The sequence below is a fragment of the Oryzias latipes genome, chromosome 15, assembly GCF_053564925.1.
Source record: "Oryzias latipes strain Hd-rR chromosome 15, Olatipes_Hd-rR_3.1".
In the NCBI taxonomy this organism is placed as follows: domain Eukaryota; kingdom Metazoa; phylum Chordata; class Actinopteri; order Beloniformes; family Adrianichthyidae; genus Oryzias; species Oryzias latipes.
Window position 1 is genome coordinate 6169445 of NC_136251.1, and position 21990 is coordinate 6191434.

A 21990-nucleotide genomic window follows, 5' to 3' on the forward strand; every position below is an offset into this window, starting at 1 on the left:
ATATATATATATATATAGCAGAAATATACATATATACATATATTTTCCTAAGTTACAGTGAATGTCATACTTAAAGACCACAAAAAAAATAAAAACAAAGCTGTCTGGACAAAAAGTTTTGTAAACATTAAATCTGGGTTCATATGAAAAGGTACAAATTATTCATTAATAAAGGTTCACTGTAGACCTCTAAATGTAAATCACACAAACAGGAAACTAACACAAATAGTTATCTTATTCAGCAGTACACAAACCACTGTAACAAATAAATCTGTTCTTTTTGTTAGGCTCGGAAAGTAGCCATGACGGCGCATAACTTAAATCATACAGACAGTTCTTGGAACGTTCTGGGGGCCACATTCTATTGAGTTTATGACAGGAGCTTGCGGGCTGGTAGAAAATTGAATGTGGGCTCACATTTGGGGCCAGACTTTGGACGTGCCTGTCTTAAACAATGGGCTGCAGAGGAGAGAGATGAGATGTCACATGTGTGACTATAAGTCAAAGGTTTTCCTCAAATGCACTGCCGGGATGCAGTCTTGTTGATCAGTAAAGAATGTTTACGTGTTGTCACGTGGTCAACTGTCCGTCAGGTGAGGCTCATCGCTGTCCTCTTTGATAGATCAAAGGCTCTGCGCAGGGCTGTCTGCCATCCGCCGGCAGGAATCATCTATTATCCGTGGCCTGCACAGCCAGCCAGCAGCAAACTACACTAAATCCTCATCTCACGCGCAGATGATTGGAATCGTTTTCATCTGATCGGTTTGTTTTTCATGCTTGGCGTTTCCCCGCTATTGCATTTGTTGTGTCTTTGTAATTTCCCCCTCCGAAGCCATGTTGGGGGGGCGTTTTTTGCAGGATTTTCCCTCTGCTAAATTTTCCCCTTTGCAGCATCGGTAGCACAGAGCCAGCCTCCAACCCGACTGCGCTGCTCTGTCACTGCCTAGCTGGGTTTTTTTTCTTCCTAAGGTTAGGAGGGAAAATATTATTAAAGACAAGGCCGAAACTCTACCCAGCGCCTTCCTCGAGCAAGCGTCTCGTGCTCGGCTGATTCACGTCTCAACCGCTGCAAACAGGTAACGCGGACTGTTTTGTGCGTTTGTGCTATTTTGTCACGGCTCGGCGCACATCCGGATTGAAGGGACGCTTCTCTCCCGTGTGATGATTAAACAGACTAATGGAAGGAGAAGGGGCGGGCGGGGACTGGCTTAAAGAAACGGCTCGTGCCACTAACATTTTGTTGTGGAATTACAAGCAGGTTGTGCTCGGGAACATTTGGTTGAACTAGAAAAACGCCGCCGTCGTCACGCAGCCGACTAAATAAAAGTCTCGGTAAATCAGTGCGCGCGGATAAAGACTCGCTTTTCCGCGAGCCGTGTCAGACTTTTCGATGGTTTATTTTATAGAACAGGACGGTCCTTATGGAAAGTCGACATCGAAACGCTCGCGACACATTTTGCACGTAGCATTTGACAGCGGGGCTCGCGCGCAGCTAGCTCGTCCACAAGCCGCGAGACGGTGCGTCGGTGAAGGGCTCGCGGGTCACAAATGTCGGTCATACGTGTGAAGTGCGCGCGAGCCGCAGCTACAGGCCGCAGCCTATCAGCGCGCACGCGCGCACGGCTCCCTCTGTTTACATGGAAACCACATTTTCCGTTACACTCCTGCCCGCAGTGTCGCACCGAGCAAGCGGACGAATGCTGGACAAATGCTGGCCGAATGCTGGCCTTTCTGTGAACGAACCGAGTTGAAGAATGTCCATTCAACGGATACACGTTTTGTTTACATCAAAGTATCATGAATACATCATTTTACGGTGGTAACTTTAGATAATTCTGTTAGCTAACGTTCAACTCATAATCTGCACGTGTCTCTGTCTTTAGTATAAGAAAAAAATAATAAATAAAAAAACGTAATAGCGTGTTCCCAAAACCAATAACATGCCCAATGTGAAGGTAGCTTTCCATCTGAAAGTCCTGCTAAAGCAACATCACCAAACTTCAGCTCTAACTGCTGAAAGCTCTGAACTCTGCTCTCTACGGAGCCCGTGTCCTGACATTAAGATATAAAAATATATCTTGTTCCCACAGATTAATATCTTGTTCCCACAGGTTATTATGTCGTTCGCACGAAATACTATTCCGTTCCCACAAGATACTTTTCCGTTCCCACAAGATACTATTGCGTTCCCTCAAAATACTATTCCGTTCCCTCGAAATGATTAACTCGTGCGAACGCAATAATTATGTCGTTCGAACGCAATAATTAATCCGTTCGAACGCAATAATTATTCACGTCATAAGTCATTCACGCGGATATGCTCTCTGTACGCCGGCAAAAGCCGCTTTCAGCGGTAACTTCCGTGTCTCTGTGACCCATATTCGTTCAAAAAAGGAACATGAAAAACAAAAATGATCACTTTATTACCGTCTCAATGAATATAAGAAAAATATCAAAACATTTATGATAACTAGGCTGCTTTGTCAAACGATAGCTCCTGCTAGGCTAGCTCCGCCGCAGAGCTCTCTGTCTGATCATGTATGCCGGCATTTGGGCAACTGGCTGGTCGGTTGACAGACAGCTGATATTGTAGTTTAGGGTCGAATAGGAATAATAATATTCAGGACTTGTCTTTTATTAACTTTAGCAGTCAGTATCTTTACATTCGAAGGCTATTAGGCTACATGCTAACTGACTAGCCGATCATTTCCTGTTATTAATTTACGTCATAGATTTACAGCAGATAACTTCACATTTCTGTCTGTGTGTGTCTCATTACATTGCATTGAAGACACGGAGGATGTTTAGAGAACAGATTTATTTATTTTAAAAAGCACAGAAGCATCCATCGTATTCACGTTCACATCATCTGGTACGCCCTCAGTCATCTTGCTGCAAAAGCCGCTTCCTGCCGCTACTTCCGTGTCTCTGTGAGCATTCAATAGGGGTAAAAATAAAAGCAAGAATGGTCGATCTGTTATTTTCTCGATGAAAATCTGAAAAATATCATATTAAGCTGGATGCTTCGCCTAAAGCACTTACCTTTAGCTTGTAGCATAACAATAATAGCAGTACGTCCCGTTTCCCAGAGTGCTTTGCTGCCAATCACTAGCCAATCACCGTGTCCCTGTGACCAAGGTCTAACAACAAGACCAATGATTGGCCAGTGATTTGCAGCAAAGCACTCTGGGAAACGGGACGTACTGCTATTGTTGTTATGCTACAAGCTAAAGGTAAGTGCTTTAGGCGAAGCATCCAGCTTAATATGATATTTTTCAGATTTTCATCGAGAAAATAACAGATCGACCATTCTTGCTTTTATTTTTACCCCTATTGAATGCTCACAGAGACACGGAAGTAGCGGCAGGAAGCGGCTTTTGCAGCAAGATGACTGAGGGCGTACCAGATGATGTGAACGTGAATACGATGGATGCTTCTGTGCTTTTTGAAATAAATAAATCTGTTCTCTAAACATCCTCCGTGTCTTCAATGCAATGTAATGAGACACACACAGACAGAAATGTGAAGGTATCTGCTGTAAATCTATGACGTAAATTAATAACAGGAAATGATCGGCTAGTCAGTTAGCATGTAGCCTAATAGCCTTCGAATGTAAAGATACTGACTGCTAAAGTTAATAAAAGACAAGTCCTGAATATTATTATTCCTATTCGACCCTAAACTACAATATCAGCTGTCTGACAACAGACCAGCCAGTTGCCCAAATGCCGGCATACATGATCAGAGAGCTCTGCGGCGGAGCTAGTAGTAGCCTAGCAAGAGCTATCGTATGATGACAAAGCAGCCTAGTAGTTATCATAAATCTTTTGATATTTTTCTTATATTCATTGAGACAGTAATAAAGTGATCATTTTTGTTTTTCATGTTCCTTTTTTGAACGAATATGGGTCACAGAGACACGGAAGTTACCGCTGAAAGCGGCTTTTGCCGGCGTACAGAGAGCATATCCGCGTGAATGACTTATGACGTGAATAATTATTGCGTTCGAACGGATTAATTATTGCGTTCGAACGACATAATTATTGCGTTCGCACGAGTTAATCATTTCGAGGGAACGGAATAGTATTTTGAGGGAACGCAATAGTATCTTGTGGGAACGGAAAAGTATCTTGTGGGAACGGAATAGTATTTTGTGCGAACGACATAATAACCTGTGGGAACAAGATATTAATCTGTGGGAACAAGATATATTTTTATATCTTAATGTCAGGACACGGGCTCCGTAGCTCTCAGATGTGCACATAAAATAAACATTTGCTTCTTTAACTGAAAACGTTTAACAAGCATGTATAGCATGTATAATAAGTATACAAATAATGCATTTATTACACATTTAAAATGGAAACAAATCATTTTATTTAGGACACATTCTTTTTTCTAAATCTGTACATTTAAAACAATGAATCTGTGTTTTAAGATGAAAATGATGTTCTTCGTATTTTTATCACGCTTTTGTGGCATTTTTCCGATGATTGATGTGAAGAAAATTACACTCAAAACTGCATTTCTCAGTTTTCTTTTTAAATCCAAATTGTTATGAATCAGGAACAGATGAAAAAAATGTTCATATTTTTGATAAAATGTACAAAACTGCACGGCTGGGTAGCTCAGATATTGCTCACCATTTTTGTTTCATCGCTGATGTTAGCATTGGGGCAGGAGGTGCTGTAAGCTAGTGGGAGAGAGTGTAAACAGAGAGCTCTCAGCTAATGGGAGGGGAAGGGGGTGAGGTGGAAGAAGTGGATCTTTAAAGTCTGATTATGAATGCAAGTGTGTTCTCCTCTGACATGAAGTAATCAAATGTTACTCTGAATTTCACTTAACTTGTTTTGCACAGCATCATTATGTCATAACATCATTTACCGAGTGACCTTCCTTCAAAATAAAAGCACATATATGGTGACGTGGTAAGGTTTATTAAACCTTAACAGCATAGAATTTACAGACCTACAGTCAGAAAAAGGTTACACACAAGTGGAAAGCATTCAACATGGTTATTATTCTCAAAAGTTTAAGGCTCTTTAAAAGACCTAAGGATCCAAATCGATCAAATCCAGAGAATCTGAAAGAAAAGGCTTCAGAGCCGCATCTTCACAGACTTTCTAAAGGTGTTCAGTAATTTAGAATATTTTGAAATCTAATTTGTTTGGATAGTTTTTTTTTGAAAAAAAGATAAACACAATGCCAACATTGACATGTTCAGTCACTGAAAGAAAAAATACATATAACGTCAGTAGAAACACCTCATACTGACTGTAGTGCATGCTGGGAAATGAAGTCATGGTTTACGACGGGTGGGAAAAAGTTTTTCACCAAACGTGGGATACTGACACAGAACGCAGGCAGAAATGATGGAAGTCTTTGCATCTTTGGATGCAGCAGCAGTGTAGTAAGTTTTTGCTTCAGGATCTTTGTTCTTGCACAGAAATTCTTTCTATAAAGTGAAACACCTGAGAAAGTTTCTACTCCTTTTTTAATGACTGCACAGGAAGATGAACATTTCCTCACAATGTAATTGACTGACTTTTGTTTTTGTCCAGAATAAAATGTCAGCCAGAGGAGGAAAGAAGAAGGTCACCAAGCTGTCCCGATCATCCAGGGCAGGCGTCATCTTCCCGGTTGGCAGGATGATGAGATACCTGCGTACCGGCACACACAAATACCGCATCGGCATGGGCGCACCCGTCTACATGGCAGCTGTCATCGAGTATCTGGCAGGTATGAAGGAAGTCCAGGTCTGCTTGGGCAACCTCAACGGAAACTCTTCTTTTGAACGTGTTTGAATGTGTGTAACCCTTGTGCTATCTTAGATGACCCCCCCTTACATTGACGTGTTCTCCCTACCATGACAAAGGTGGATAAAGGTGGAAAGATTTCATGTAATCCATGGACACCAGTGAAGATCACAAATCATTGAAGAAAAAAGGCTCAGAGCACTGTCTAGTGGGTCTAGATGACCCCACTCCCAATGATAAAGTGCCTAGGATAGCACAAGGGTTACAACAGAAACTCACTCGTCATCTCAAACGTTCCCCTCAGCGTCTTTCTCGTGACTTCACAACGAGATGACGGAACGGAGAAAAGAAGGAGAACATATCAGAGTGGAACGATTCCAACACAAGCTAACCTCTGCTGTCTTTGTGTCTCTACAGCCGAGATCCTGGAGCTGGCAGGAAACGCAGCACGAGACAACAAGAAAGGCCGAATAACGCCGCGACACATCAAGCTGGCTGTGGCCAACGACGAGGAACTCAATCAGGTGAGCGCTGCTCCACAGGAGGATTCTCACCTGACAGCAGCTGATGGTTCCTAGAGAAAACTTGGCAAACCACGAGCCAACGTTTGTGACCGGAAAAGGTGACATGTTGGAGCTTCAGTCCAGTTCCAGTGTTCGTGTAGGCTTACCGGTACCGCCTTTCTCTGTGGTTCAAGTTCCAAATGTCGGAGAAACACTGCTTTCTACAGTTTCCACATAAAAAGGTTTGGTTGCAAAGGGTGAAAGGAGAATTACAAAGAGAATTTGACTGCTGAGTGTTACCACAGAGTGATAGGGCCTCCATGAATATGAAACATTAATATAATTATCAGAATAAACACAGTTGTAAAATTATGAGAGAAAGGTCAACATTTAATAATTGAGAATTCTCGGGATTCAAGTTATAAATGTATATGAGCCAAACGGCAGTTTACTAAGAAAAATAGCAACAAAAAAGACACAATATTGTGTTTCAGAACGAGAGACTTTGGGCGCATTGTTACTTCAGCGTTTGGTTCACTAATGAGAAAATATTCAAATAATAAGGAAATATGAAGTCTTATAGTGAGTCAGCATCGTTTTAGTAGAAGGACATTAAGAAGGAAATTCTCGATCCACAGAAAGAGGATTTCTGGCCGTCGCTATTACAGTTGCAGAGGTTCAAATCCATTCTGGCACAAAAACTTAATGGCTGCATTGATGGATTTAGATGGAGGCTACCGTATTCTCTAAAAAGCTCAGCTTTTTCCTTGTGAAACTACAACCTTTGGCTCATCATTATACAACTTTTTACTGTTTAATTTTTTCTTTCACGGTGGCCCAAATAATGCCAGCCATGACGGCCTGTAGACCAGGTCAAATAAAGGTGGTGATGTGTTCAGGGGAGAACAGAGAGAACAGCGTCACATTTGCAGCTGTTTGGTTTCTCTAGCCCTTGTACTATCCTAGGCACTTTAGCATTGGGAGTTGGGTCATCTAGACCCACTAGACAGTGCTCTGAACCTTTTTTCTTCAATGATTTGTGATCTTCACTGGTGTCCATGGATGACATGAAATCTTTCCACCTTTAACCACCTTTGTCAAGGTAGGAAGAACACGTCAAACTAAGGGTGGGGGGGGTCATCTAAGATAGCACAAGGGTTAAAAGTAGATATATTGGTAAAAAGCAGCTTGATAAAAAAGATTTCCCTGCAGTGATGAAAATTGGGAGTTTAATGAGGGTTAAACTCCTGAAAAGACAAGTTTAAACCCCTGAAAGCCCCACTCCAAGGAAAATGATGTTTCTGGTGTTTTTAACGTGTTCTTGTGGAATTTTTCTGATGATGGGGGACATTTAAATTACATTTCTGAGTATTGCTGTGAATCTGGAGAAGACAAAAACATGCTGCTGGATAAAAAGATCTTATTTGTGATGTAGAAAATATGCTACAAGCTCGCTGCCATGAGCTCTCAGCATTAGGGAAGGGAAGGGGGGCGGGGTCGCCACATTCAGAAGTGAATTTCTACGGAACTCCTGCTGCCCTGCAGAAACTATGTCCCAGAAAACAACACAGATTGTTTTGCTTTAGTGTATCATCAAAATGAAATGTCCATTGGGAATGCTTTGACTTTAGATCAGAAGATGATCAGCGTGGGACTTTACACACCAGAGCAGCTGTGCTGCTGATAATCAATCACACGCGTTTCTGTGTCTGTCAGCTTCTGAGAGGAGTAACCATATCCAATGGGGGGGTCCTGCCTCGCATCCACCCAGAGCTGCTCTCCAAGAAGAGAGGCAGCCGAGTGAAGACGGACAGCCAGGCGTCCGTCCCTGACAAGCAAGAAGAGCGCTCAAAAAGCAAGAAGCCCGTCAAAGCCTTCAAGAAGGTCAAAGGCAAGCGAGGCCGCAGGCCAAAGGTACTGTATCTGTTACTCCTCTGAGATTCTTTTGACTCATAAAGTAAAACAACGTTCACATCGTTTTAACCAAAACGGTGTGGGGAAAAGTCAGGGTAAAGTTTTTCCTCAAGCTGAAGTCAAAGTTTCAGGACCTGACAAACCTCTCCCCTCCTCTGTCAAAGGGCACAGACAACGACAGAGACTCAGTAGCAACGTCTGCCATGGAAGATGGACCCGGAGATGGATTCACTATCCTGTCAACCAAGAGCTTATTTCTGGGACAGAAGGTAGGTAGAAGGAAGGAGCTGCTTCAATCTGGGCCCTGAAGCCGTGGGAGGCGTCAGCACTTCAGTTCAGCAGACGTCCTCACTGTTCATTTACAACATCCTAAAACTCCCTTCTACAGGCAGACTTTGGACAGCACAGGACTGGCTCTGCCACTGTCTTTTACTTAGCTTTGTTATTCATTTATTATGTTATATGAAAGGGATAATGGCCTTTGGTAGGGGTGAAGGGAAAAATCGATTCTGCTATTTATCGCGATATTTCATTTGGTCATACTAGTATCAATTTAAAATGCTGTCAAGGCAATATGTATTTAATTATTTATTAGCATCTTTCAGTTTTTCCACTTAAACCCCTCTGTGTGGAAGGGTCAAAGCTCCTTATCCTGCTTACACAAAAGAAAGACGTATTCATTCAATTATAAATATTCTAAAATTGTTATTTTCTTAGGCTTAAACTGTTTTTAAAAAGAAGCAGACTTTGATGCGCGGTGCGGCGCGTTGTCATGGTAACGACTATCGAGCTGTAAAGGCAGAGGTCGCCCTGCAGCAGCAGAAGAACGTGGTTTAAATGCTGGACGTCATATCAAGTCGTCCACAGCATCGTTTTAGAGGAAAGTTCACCTCTTACCGCGTGTTTTTGATCAGACAGTGAGGCTAAATTTATTTCAAAGACACAAGTTTCCTAAATCACTTTTGTTGATTACATTTGTATCAACAAACCAACAATTTATTTCATTAAATGATACTTAAATTATTTATTCACTGTGTATCAAGCAATAAGACAAGACAGACGACAAACTCTTTCAAATTATAGTCAACATTATGGTTGATGTTCAAATCCCGTAGAGATCCTGTCATGTCCATCACAGAGACATTAGAAGGACAGAGATCTTTTCTACTGTCTTTCTGTTGTGATGAACTCCAGAGTAACGTCTGTCCACCTCTGCTCTGAGTGTCTGTTGTTCCAGCAACCGACTGGTGTTTAGGCCGACGCAATGATATAGAACGTTCAGGCAATGTGACTGGAACCTCATTCATAGGTGTCCATTATGTGAGGGTTAATGGCCGACGAAGTGTGCATTATTACTTTTTAACTGGAAGCCTGAACCATCCGACGCGAAGCGGGGGACGGTTGCTTCCGCGAAGTGCGTTAAAAAGTGATAACGCACACTTTGAAAGCCATTAACCCGCTTATACCATGGTCACTTACAAAAGCAACACATATGAACCAGTTTTTAGTCCTTAATTCTTGTTTCTTGTTCCGATTTGGATCGCTTTTCTCACAAAAAGCGGACTGACACGTAACATATAGTCCGCGTCGCGCCGCACCACCGCTTCAGTCAGGATTCGGCGATATATATAAATGCTGATCTTTCCGATGGGTTGATTAAAGCATCAGTTCAGAGAGAAAGTTCACCTCTTACCGCTTGTTTTTGTCCAAATGATGAAGCTAAAGGTTGTTTTAAAGAAGCCGGCGCAGTGATACGAAACATTTAAACTAGGTGACTAGGTGAACTTCTTCTTTCACCGTGCGGTTATCACTGTGGTATATCACTTTTTAATGCACACCCAGCAGCCAATCAGAATCGAGTATTCACCCTGACCATAGTATAACCCTTTTTTAATAAACACCCTGTAGCCAATCAGAATTGTAAATTCACCCCAACCATGGTGTCCAGTTTTATATTTTACTGTTAGTTTTTACCCCTTTAACACCAGAAATGTTGTCGGCGACAACTTAACGAGACGCTGATTGACACACCAGGACCCTTGGAGTGGTGTGGAGAAAAGCAGCACTTTGCTTACATAAAGTGTTGCATTTCTCTGCTTCTGGTGTCAAAGGGTTAATTCTGTTTTTAATGTTTAGAGTTCAGTTTGACTTCAGTAATGGTGTCGATAAAGTAATGGATTGATGGCTCTCTATAAAGTCACAGACTTCCACTGACACCAGTCATCAACACACTGAACCTGTAATTCTGTGAACAAAGATGTTGATTTAAAAACAAAATCAATGTAAGAAAAACTCCTGATGCTTTTGTGAATTTGCAGCTTTCACTAACAGAAAGTGAAATCAGCAAGATTGGCTTCATCAAGGTGGAGGCGATAATCAACCCAACCAACGCGGAGATGGACCTCAAAGATGGAGTGGGTAAGGGTCAGACTGGACCTGACATGAACCCAAAAAACACAGAGATCTCCGGGAACTCCCCTCACCGTCTGCTCCTTTCAGGAGGCGCGCTGGAAAAAGCTGGAGGCCGAGAATTCCTGGAGGGTGTGAAGGAGCTGAGGAAAGCACAGGGCCCCCTGGAGGTGGCATCAGGTACTGAAGGTCCAAGACAAACTGCTGCTGATCTTTGACCCAACCAGACATTTGTCAGACGGAAAGTCTGATGTTTGTCATTTGTAATTTTTTAATTTTTTTAAAATCTTTAAAAAAAACTAAACAAACTTATAACGTGTTGTAGTCCTGGGCTTTTTTGAGCTTTTTTTTTAATACTATTTTACAATTAGCTCTTATTTTAATTCTATTACATAATAATTCAATTTCTGAGTAGTAAATTTAGTCTTTTCTTACAGCAAATACCACAAAAAGTGAGAACAAATTGTTCAAATGTTTTATAACAAAGACCAAAAGTTTATATATATATATATATATATATATATATATATATATATATATATATATATATATATATATATATATATATATATATATATATATATATATATATATATATATATATATATATATATATATATATATGATAAAAGTTCTTAGACAATGTTGCTGTTCGCTCGTTCTCTTCACTATGGGAACGCCGTGTGCACCAACATTTATATTTATGCAATAATTAAGCTTTATTCTGAAATGTGCTTTTCTGCAGTCCGGACTTTCTAGAAACACAGATGAATTTCTACAGGGCTTTAGGTGTAAACACACAACATCTGCTGTATTTGTAGTAAGGAATCCATTCACAAAATAAACTCCAAGTGTCAGTGAGTCATTAAAATCCCTGGAGTATAAAAATAACTGCAAACCACGTTTGTACAAGAAGTTATGAATCATTTGTTGAGATTAATTTCTACATTTTCTGTATTGATCTCAAATGTGGTCGTGGTCACCTAAGTTACCAAGACGCTGACTGAAATGATCCTTTAATGACTGCAATGACATGCAGTTAAAGGTTGTTTCAGGATCATTTTCATGGCAGGAAGGACTATAATTCACTCTACAACATTCTACAGTGGATCCAAATTGCTATTGTAAAAGCAGAAGCAGCAACGTTTCCAATTTCCAATATTGATGTCATTTTCCAATCGCTTGGCCATGACTGTGTTGTGCGTAATATTGTGGAACAGTGACGTTGAAGGTTTTTAGTTCTGTGTCTCTAAGTCACTGAACACAGCCGACGTGGTTGGCAGACACACCGGTGCGTTTGGAAACTTAACTTGGTTTTCCAAACATCTCCGTTTTTCACAAACGTTTGTAATCCTGCCCGAAGAACAGAAGGGGGGGGGGGGGGGGGCACACACACTTGCAAGCTATGGCTGTCATGTTAGATCTGACCCCTCGTGTTCATGTGACTGTTGGATGCTAAAATTCAACCATAATTGGAGCCGTTAAGATCAAGCAGACAAAAACATGTTTTAGTATTAAACTCCTGTCCAGCTCTGATTTCAAACCACAGAGGAGCGAGCTGAGAGGCGCTCCTTCTTCAGAAACCCAACCAAGCGGGGGCTTTTCTTTCTTTCTTACAGTGGCGGTGAGCCAGGCCAGCGGCATGGCGGCCCGCTTCATCATCCACTGCAACGTCCCTCAGTGGGGCTCCGAAAAGTGCGAGGACCAGCTGGAGAAGTCGGTGAAGAGCTGCCTGACAGCAGCTGAGGACAAGAAGCTGAAGTCTGTGGCTTTCCCTTCGCTTCCAGCTGGACGGTGAGCTCCATAGAACATAGTTTCTGCAGAGCAGCAGTTCATTAGAACATTAGCACCTGGGCGGGCGGGACTGTTGGCACATAGCAACCCCGCCCCCGTTCCTCTCTGTTGCTGAAAGCAGGCAGCTTGAGGCCTGCCCAGTGTGTTTATGACATCACAACTAAGTTCTCTATCAAATGGCGTTTTTTCATCTGTTCCTGGTTTAGTAAAGAAATACTCAGAAATGCAACTTTTAATCTTAGTTTTCTTCATATATGTGTTCCGTGTTCATGTGAAAAATGCCTGAAAACATGTAAAAACTCTACTTTCATTGGAGTGGGTCTTTAAACTTTGATTCCAGCGCACATCCTGTATGTTTTCATTTACATATATGTGGATGGAAGCACGGATACATAATCAATTTAAAAGGAAGGGTTTTGAATAATTTAGTGCTTAATCAGGAAAAAAAAAGGAAAAATTACGCTTTTTATTATTTTGAAAGAACTGTGATTAAGGAATTCCTAATTGTGAGAAATAGTGAATGACGAGCAGATTGAAGTCGTCCTTGCAGCTGCAGTTTCCTCCCAGCAGGAGGCGCTGTAGATCCGCTCCAGAGCAGGTCTAATCTTTCCGGTTCTTCTTTCAGGAACGGGTTTCCCAAGCAAACGGCAGCTCAGCTCATCCTCAAGGCCATCTCCAACCACTTTGTGTCGTCCAGCAGCTCGTCCCTGAAAAACATTTACTTTGTTCTGTTCGACAGCGAGAGCATCGGCATTTACCTCCAGGAAATGGCCAAGCTGGACACCAAGTGAGGGCTGCGGGCGGGTTAGGTGGGTGGGGGCTTGTTGATCATGTTGTGAGTGGTGTAGCTACAGCAGTAGGACCCCTGATGTGGAGTCTGCTCTGGGGGGGTGGGGGTGGGGTGTTTGTCAGTGCTTTTCAGTTTGTTCCTTCAAAAGTCCCCATTCTTTGCTGAACAGAGGATCTACGTTGTTCCCGTTTCTCTGGTGTTTTTACATTCCATGTACAAATAGACAAGAATGGATTTTGTTCCTCTGGCCTCTGTAGTTTCTGATAACTGTGGTTCTGATTCTGCTTTCAAATAAAATTCTGATGTTTTCAGATTGCTCAGAGTTTTTTTTTTTGTGGCTTGTTTCTGAAATCAGAAACAGCTTTTCTTCTGGACATGATGTCTGCAGAGCAACGCTGCTACGGAGCTGTCATCTGTCACCTTGACCCTCTTCACGTCCTCATGCCTTTGATGAAGGACGGACATCCCAGCATGTCTGCTCTAAACCTAACCCAACACAAACCCACACACACAAACGAATGCACGCAAACACACACAAAAATCCACGCACACAAATGCACACCCACTTTGTCCAGAGAGGAACTGGTACTAGATGAAGAAGTCTGGAGAAGTATGTTAGAGCAGTGCAGGACATGTATGAGGGCACCAAAGTTACACCTACTTAATTAATTTGAATGAAAGTAAAATAACTGTCTGAAAACTATGTGTTATTTTTAAGCTGACTTAACAAAAAATGATTTATCTTAACTGAAGCAAATAATTAAGTTAGATCAAAGTAAAACAGTTTCATTTTCCAACATCCATACATGGTCTTATCACCCTCTCACGGTGGAAAAAGTATTATCTGAGCTTCTTCATCCACTAAATCATCTTCAAATGGACACGCCATGCTGCTTCACCTCTCTGAAAACAAACTAACCTTCAACTAAACCTGCTCCAGACCAGGTTAAGTTCAGAGCATGAGTTGCTATGGCAACTTAAACTACCCTGAAACATACCTCCATTTCTGGAACCGAAAGCTGAGATTATAAACTTCCTTAGCCTCAAACCTACCGTGGGAGCTAGCATAACCTGCTTTCTGGAATACCCCCCAGGAGAGTGTTGTTCACTTGGTTGGCCGTTGTGAACGGGTTCCTCTTCACCATGGAAATGATTCTGCCATCATCCACCACTGTTGTCTTCTGTGGACGTCCAGGTCTTTTTGCGTTGCTGAGTTCACCAGTGCTTTCTTTCTTTCTCAGGATGTACCACACTGTTGATTTTGCCACTCCTAATACTGTAGCAATTTCTGGTGTGTTTTTCTTTCTGTTTTCTCAGCTTAATGATGGCTCCTTTCACCTGCATGGAGAGCTCCTTTGACCGCATGCTGTCTGTTCACAGAAAAATCTTCCAAATGCAAGCACGAGTCCTCTAATCAACTCCAGCCCTTTTATCTGCTTCACTCATAATGACATAACAAGGGAATTGCCCACACCTGCCCATGCAATAGCATGGAAGTCAATTGTCCAATTACTTACAAGCCCATGAAATGAAGGGATTGTGTTTAAAAAATGCTTTAGTTTTTCACATTATTATGCAATCTTTTTGTTCAACCCATGGAGTAAAAGCTGAAAGTCTGCACTTCAATGGTATCTGAGTTGTTTTATTTAAAATTCACTTTGGTAATCTACAGAAACTAAATTAGAAAGAATGTGTCTCTGTCCAAATATTTATGGTCCTGACTGCAGATCAGGGATCAGCTCTGAGCCCCTTACTGTTTGCAATGGTGATGGACAGGCAGGTTAGACAGGAATCATCATGGACTACCATGTTTGCAGATGATATTGTTATTTGTAGTGAGAGTAGAGAACAGGTAGAGGAGAAGCTAGAGAGGTGGAGGTTTGCCCTGGAAAGGTTAGCCTGATGGAAACAGAGTCCATGTGTGTGAATGAGAGGGATGACTTGTTACAGGGAGAGGAGATAAAGGCCGTGGAGGACTTGAAGTATCCAGGGTCAACAGTCCAGAGGAATGGAGAGGCTGGAAAAGAAGTGAAGAAGTGAGTGCAGGCAGGTTGGAATGGGTGGAGAAAAGTGTCAAATGTGATGGAAGAGTTTCCGCTCAAATGTAAGGACAGGATACACGGGAATCCTTGGTGCAGAAGCTCGCTGGTTCGATACCTGACGCTGGCATTTTTCCCCAAAACATAGTTTTTTTTATTGTGCTGTTTTCCCTTTATTTATGGTCAACTTTGATCATTTCTTTATTTAAATGTGTTCTTTTTATTTGCCGATTATGACCCTTCACGTTTTATTTTCATTCAGCAGTACAGCATTCATCTTCTTCTGGAAATGCAGCTGCTTCTAGTTTTAGATTGAATCTTCATACAGATGTTCAAGGCCTTTTTTGTATTTACTCAAAGGTAATAAAGAAACAAAAAGTAATGTTCACAAACTTCTAAATAAGGTAGACCTTAAAAAACAAGATCAACACTTTTAGCACTATATTTATTATGTATTAAAAAGTACATTACTTTTAATTTATATGTATACATATATTTATATATATATATATATCTGTACACACATCATATCAATAGGCTTTACGTTTACCAGTTTCAGAGAAGTCTAAGAATGAACACCCAGCTTCCAGGATGGTGTCATGTTTCTGATTCAAACACTCCCCCCTCCCCCCACTTCAATAAATAAAATTAAATACGGCTGTTAGGAGAGATGAAGCTCTTCATCGTCTTCATCAGATTACCAGATCATTCCGCTGCCCCTGGTTTTGAAACTATTCAAGCTTTTATTCTGAAAAGTGGATGGCGCTCTCAGAGTGAAATGAGGTGAAGAGACGGCTTCCTGCGTGTTTCATGGAGGACCGTTGTGCATGTCTGATCACATGGTACAAAAAAACAAAAACTTTCTTATCAGGTCAGGTCTCTCCTCGTCTGTCACACCTGTGATCAAACCCCGCCCAGCTCCTGCTTTCTGAGAGCATCACGACGCAAATCCAGATGGACAGATCATGAGGTCCAATAATCAGGGACCACCTCCTGAAAGGGAGGTGGTCCCTGATTATTGCCCCTCATGATCTGTAACAGTTGCAGACATCAAAAAGTGGTGAAGCTGCTACCAGAAAGCCTCCAAACTCTCAACATGCAAGTAAGAAGAGGCTGGTTTGGCTTCAGCTTGAGCTCTGGGTGAACAGGAGCAAGCGGAGGTTCAATCATCAGGTTTTCCTGCTGAGTCAGCCTTAAAGGCGGAGCATAAATCCGTTCCACCTACCTTCCTTCAGGAGACAGAGGAGGAGAACCACCAGCCACGATTAAAATGTAGATTATAATGGAGGTCTAAAAAGTGGCTTCTTTTTTTGTGTGTGGGGGGGAGGATGGACGTCACTGTAGTGTTATGACCCCTCCCCCACGGCGAATGCCGGCGGTAGATTTGGTTTTCAGAGGATCAAACCTAAACCGCCACAGTCATCCTTCGTCTCTCATTAAATGCTGGAACCCTAAAGACCTGTCGTCATGACTACCTGGCAGCTGGATGTTATTTGACTTCGTCAGCAGGAGCCACGGGTTTGATTCCGGACAGCAGCGGTACAGGGGAGGTGGCCTCGATGAGGGCGGGGTTCAGAATGATAGGGAGGGACATGGGAGGAACTCCCACTTGTAGAGGGGAGGCGAGGGGCTGCAGGATGAGGGGGGACTGGCCCAGAGGGGGCGTTGCTGGAACAGGGGGCGTGGTCAGTGGTGGGGGAGTGGCAGGAATGGCAGGAGGAGTGGGAGGAGACTGATCTGAACCTGCAGAAGAAAACAGAGGGCGAGTCAGAGGTGTCGGCATGGGAGCTTTCTCTCACTAAGGCTACGTTCACACCACAGGCTGAAACGACCCAATTCTGATTTTTTTGCCCCTATGCGACTTGTATCTGATCTTTTCATGACAGTCTGAACGACACAGATCCGATCTTTTCAAATGAGACCTTAGTCTGACCGGCCAGGCCACATGAATCCGACCCGTACGTCATTGATACGCTACAAACGTCATCATTCTGCGTTGAAGTAGGCAGGAACAAGAACATAAACATCAACCATGGCGGACGATGCTGCTGAGACCAGTCAGTGGAAGGGAAGAGAGGTCACGGATTGGATTAATAATAGGGGTGACAGCTTTATTCAGGCCAAACTCTAGGGCTCTTATCACAACCAGGCGGTTTTTGCAAACATTTCCAGCTAAATGGCCGAGCGTGGTGACAGACGATCCTGGCTGCAATGCCAACCATAAATAAAAAGCCTCCGAGCCAAAAACAAGCCAAGGAGGTCAAAGACTGGAACAAACGAAGAGGCCGTCAACGTATCACCACCTAACCCTGACAACACTGTTGTTGACATCCATTGTTAACGTTAGCTACTTCTGCAAACAACGAGTGACGTCGTTCACCGTTGAGTACTCTTCTGCGCATGCGGGTCACTTCTGGGTCATTTCACGTTCACACAGGAGATCACAAAAGTTCACATTTAATTGGAAATGTGAACGGTCTTGAAAAAAATTGAATTTTGAACGCAGTGAATGTAGCCCAAATCTCACCAGAGTACCGTTGGATCACCGGACAAGGAAAGACACAAAAGACCAATCTCTCAATTTTTAATCGATAAAGCTGTGGTTGATTCTGATCGATTAATGGATTTGATCAACCCAGCCCTCCTTCAGGATGAGATCCTGCAGTTTTACCGTTGGTGCTGGGTGGCTTGGGCCTCTGTGGAGACTCCAGACTGCTGGGTGTCTCAGCTCGGCCTGCTGGGACAGGAGACGGTTGTTGGGTTTGAGGCCCCTGGGGGGATGAAGGCCTCTGCGTTGGGGGGGTGGATGGGTCTGCAGGCGGTGCGGGTACTGGGTCTGAAACAGAATCAGGCGTCAGAAACTCCTGGTCTCTGCTGAACCCTGAACCTGCGTTCACACCAAACCCAATTTCTGCGTCAAATTTACTGCTCAACGCTTCTCCGGAAATGTGTTCATGCACTTGATGCGTGTGGGCGGAGCTACTGTTAAAGGTTTTTAGCCCTTAATGCTACATGGAAGCATTGATTGTATAGTTGGCATACAGCCAATGCTTGGAAAAAAATCATTTTGGGGAAATCTTTTAAAAAGCTCTACAAAAACATCTGTATCCACGTCTGCATGTCTGGGTTCATGAGATCATTCAGAGATTCTTAGTGTACAGAGAGCTTCACCATCTACTGCTGTATCTGAATGATGGCACTTTCAGCGGTACCTCTGCCTCTTTGATGAACTGCTGTCCCGCATCAGTGAGAGGGAGGAAAAATGAGAAGAAAGTTGTAGGATCTACCTATTATTGTCTCCATACTAATTAGAAAAAGGAGACCATCAGATTCTCTCCCATGTTGGTTTTGGACTCCACCCACTGATCATGTCCATCACACGTCACAGGCCAAAGCTCAGTCCCTGATTGGTTCAGATATTTAATTCTAGACGTGCCGGGACACCCAAAAGGCGCTGTCGCCAGACCACTGTGCCTGACGGTCAAAATGCGCCGCAGGACCTCTGATCCCATCTGTACATTGACTCAACATTGGAACTGGACGCCCCTGACGCTTTCAGTGTGAACACAGCATAGGAGAACTGGACTTAGTGACCCCTCCCCCCTGGCGTTTCAAACAGGAAGTACCCACTGGTTCCAAGAATTCAAAATCCCATAGACTTCTATAGAGAAATAAACAGCTGTTACCAAGTCATTCTATTGGTCAGAAGAACCATTTTGCTCTGATACATTTTTAACATCTTCTAGATAATCCTCTTTCTTTTCATGATATATATTTTTTGTAGTTCAAGCTATAAGTTATAAACGGACCAATCAGATGCTTCAATGAAAGTATGTGGTGGAATGTTCATGTTTGACAGGCAGTTTCTTCTCAGGACGCTTTCAGTGGTAGAGGTGTGGCCTTCCAGCAATTCAGTCCTGATTGGCCAGAGTTGTTGTCATGGGAACGTGGACTCAGATCAATCTCTGCTTACTGACATTGTCTGTTTCTTGTGGGTCACGTCTCACCATCCAGTTCTCTCATTCTCTCAGTGAGCTGGAGGCTACTCACCTTGAATGACCGTCTGCTTAAAGAGCTCCTCCCTCAGGTTTGGCAGGAAACAGACGATTCTTTCCCAGGTTATCTCCCACAGGTCCGAATAGCCCGTCCTGGACTCGGTGCTGTGGAAGATGCCGGCTGTGTCCATCACCAGAAGCATGTTCTTCAGAGACTCGGGTATGGCCTCCAACTAAAACACACAGAACCAGCACAACCAGTGGGCCTTCACATCAGCCACGCTTTCAGCCTTCCAGAGTTCACGCCGTCCTCACCAGCAGGTCACTGGAGCCGGCGTGCATGTACTTGTCCATGAAGTCCAGGATGGTGAGCCAGAGGGCAGCAAAGGTGGGCAGCGACAGCAGAGGAGAGAGGTGCTGCAGGAAAACCTGAGACACACAAACACTGAGCTCAACACACTGCCATGTGGAAACAATGCGCTCTTATTGAGGGGGAGAGCTTCCACGTCTGGTTTTCAGGGTTGCTGGCATTTTAATTTTTTTTGTGTTTTGTGTTTGTCTTTTATTGTGTTTAACTATAAAGCACTCTGAGCTGCGAGGCATCAAAAGCAGCTTTTTACAAATCAAGTTGATGTGATGTCATTGAGTGTTGTGTTTGAGTCACCTTGGACAGCAGCGTGCACGCCCTCATTCTGGTCTCCTCCATACCTCCTACATCTGCTGGGCTGATGCTATCCAGCAGTTTGGTCAGCAGAGGGAACAGCACCTGCAGACAAACCCCATCCGTTCTGTCCTGCAGCTCTCTGAAGACCCTATGGTGTGCGTCTATGCCCCATGCTCACCTTGTTGAAGCAGGACTCCCACTCTGTGGCATCCAGGGTCTGCAGATCATGCACCAGCAGCGCCCTCTGGAGGTAGGTGAGCGCCTGCATGCGCACCTGTCGCCTGGCATCGCAGCAGAGCCAAGCAATGCCTGATGGGAAATGCAACAAAAGTCACAGCCCATATCTGATGAGAACATGAATAAAACCTGAACCAGAATCATTCCAGAGGACTCTTCTGTGATTTACTGAACTGCAAAAACAGGCCTCCAAGAAATAATTTTAAATATTTATTCATTCATCTTCTAAACCTTCCGTTTTGTCCCTTTCTGGGTCACGAGGCTGCTGGAGCCTATCCCGACCACTCGTAGGCGAAGGCAGGGGGACACCCCGGACAGGTCGCCAGTCTGTCGCAGAATTTGAACAATTTTAAAATTCAAAGCCTTTTCTTCAAAAAAGCAAATAAATCTGCCAATAAGAAATTAATTCTGATCACTAAGGATGTGTTCAGACTGGGAAAATCCTTTGTTCTGGATCGAGTCTGCTTAATTTGGTCCGGATCGAGTCCTGAACCTTGCATTTGGTCTGTATTCAGACTGGCATCAAGCCGACTAGTCTGTTACGGACCAAAGCTTGTAAACAAATCTCTTCAGTCATTGGCCAGGGACTATGAAGGCAGGTCAAAACAACAAGAGAAAGATGGACGTGCTGTGATTTACAATCCTTATCAGAACAGTTGAGTAATTCAAACTTTATATGTCGATTAGCAGTTTTAAACGTCGAGAACAACACTATTTACTTGCTACTTTGGTACGCTGCAGTGGTGCGTTTACTGTCAAGGAGACGTGCCGTGTGTGCTTTAACTCAGAGGATGCTAACAGCTGCAGAGACGGGGACACGTCTGGTATAAAGGCACGCTGATAAGTGTTTATGACATATAGATCATCGGGAAAACAGTGAGAAGCAAATGTGTGTCACGTTAAGCATTGCTGCATTCATCCGGCCACATTTGAATGAGTTGCTGTGTCTCATCGTTGTGGTGTTATTTTGAGAGAATTCTGTTAAGGAACTACAAGGTAGCTTTTAGGATGACGTCACTGCAGCACATTTGCCTCATGAGACAGAAAAACATGTAAGAAGCTTTTCAGCTGTGTTAAAATAAAAGCTCTGACAAAAAACAGAAAAAAGTTGGACACTTTTTTCTGTTTGACAAAACGACAATCGTTGCTTTATATTTGTCTGAGGCTCATCGGTTCCTTCATTCCTACTCTGTTCATGTCGGCTACTGTGGCCGTTTCGGTCCAGTTGTTCCGCTCCGAGGACGGATTGTATTCAGACTGAGGAGCAAACTGAAGCTCAGTCCCATAGGAAACAAACAGAGACCACCTCCAAAGATGGAGCGGTTCCTGGTCCTGGACCAGGGTCAGCTTGGGTGTATTCAGACTAAACATTTGTTCCAGATTATCTGGGAAAACGAACTCTGGCTCACCTCAAGTGAACCAAATGTGTCCAGTTTGAATAACATATTTTCTCAAACTTTGATTATTTTGAGGTAGAAACATTTTATGGATGAGTTTATTATATAAAAAAGTTTAATATATAAAAAATACGCTTTTATCCTTAAACAAGGCTCTTTCTAACTTCTTAGGACTCAGTCTTTGGAGTGTGTGGACAGCTGCTGCTTTTGTTCACATACATCTTTTCTGTAGACTTTCCAGCACCTTCTTTTAGTTTATGGCTCAATGATGACTCATCATTTGCTTCTTCTTTTTTTGGACAATAGAATCTGATTTTATTCTCTTAGCTTTCGAAGAACGTCCCTGTTTGTCTATTCTGGAATGAATTGTGGGGTTTTTTTCTGCTGGACTCCCACAATGCCTCATGCTTCTGTCCGTGTTTTTTAGCTTCTGTTTGTCACTTTCTACTTTCAAGGTAAAAAACTTTAATCTGTGCAGCTTATATTTAAAAA

At 43.0% G+C, this 21990-nt stretch overlaps 2 protein-coding genes and 2 long non-coding RNA genes across 12 annotated transcripts in view; 2 read left to right on the forward strand and 2 right to left on the reverse strand.

Moving 5' to 3' along the window:
- The first annotated feature begins 462 nt into the window (after positions 1-462).
- Positions 463-13477, forward strand: macroh2a2 (macroH2A.2 histone). 4 transcript variants are annotated; one of them, XM_023963453.2, is made up of 9 exons: positions 463-593; positions 5562-5739; positions 6174-6280; positions 7976-8173; positions 8338-8442; positions 10492-10591; positions 10673-10762; positions 12202-12376; positions 13002-13477. In XM_023963453.2, the coding sequence occupies exons 1-9, from the start codon at positions 519-521 to the stop codon at positions 13165-13167; spliced, it is 1194 nt and encodes a 397-aa protein (XP_023819221.1). In that variant the 5' UTR covers positions 463-518; the 3' UTR covers positions 13168-13477. The 4 variants fall into 4 exon arrangements, with proteins under 4 accessions (XP_023819221.1, XP_023819223.1, XP_023819222.1 ...); XM_023963455.2 differs by lacking the exon at positions 463-593 and adding an exon at positions 625-762; XM_023963454.2 differs by lacking the exon at positions 463-593 and adding an exon at positions 640-1076.
- LOC144984192 (uncharacterized) lies at positions 2804-3121 on the reverse strand. The gene is made up of 2 exons (XR_013647894.1): positions 3043-3121; positions 2804-2928 (listed from the first exon to the last, which is right to left on the reverse strand). It is a non-coding gene; the product is annotated as an uncharacterized LOC144984192 (long non-coding RNA).
- Positions 3170-3474, forward strand: LOC144984191 (uncharacterized). The gene is made up of 2 exons (XR_013647893.1): positions 3170-3233; positions 3348-3474. It is a non-coding gene; the product is annotated as an uncharacterized LOC144984191 (long non-coding RNA).
- Positions 13478-15636: 2159 nt separating the features above from the next.
- The window catches only part of gbf1 (golgi brefeldin A resistant guanine nucleotide exchange factor 1), an 80465-nt gene continuing 74111 nt past the window's right edge, over positions 15637-21990 (reverse strand). For all 6 annotated transcript variants that reach the window (XM_078932287.1, XM_078932286.1, XM_011484061.4 and 3 more), the window contains 6 exons: positions 20043-20173; positions 19865-19966; positions 19516-19629; positions 19256-19433; positions 17877-18041; positions 15637-16948 (listed from right to left, as the gene is read on the reverse strand). In XM_078932287.1, coding sequence (XP_078788413.1) covers positions 16695-16948; positions 17877-18041; positions 19256-19433; positions 19516-19629; positions 19865-19966; positions 20043-20173 — 944 coding nt within the window. In that variant the 3' untranslated portion in view covers positions 15637-16694. The remainder of the gene's footprint in view (positions 16949-17876; positions 18042-19255; positions 19434-19515; positions 19630-19864; positions 19967-20042; positions 20174-21990) is intronic.

Coding starts and splice junctions, on each gene's coding strand:
- macroh2a2 (XM_004076917.5), top strand. CDS start 5,294: ATGAAGTCATGGTTTACGACGGGTGGGAAAAAGTTTTTCACCAAACGT. Junction 10,592..10,672: donor GGACCTCAAAGATGGAGTGG/GTAAGGGTCAGA, acceptor TGCTCCTTTCAG/GAGGCGCGCTGGAAAAAGCT. Junction 10,763..12,201: donor CCCCCTGGAGGTGGCATCAG/GTACTGAAGGTC, acceptor TCTTTCTTACAG/TGGCGGTGAGCCAGGCCAGC.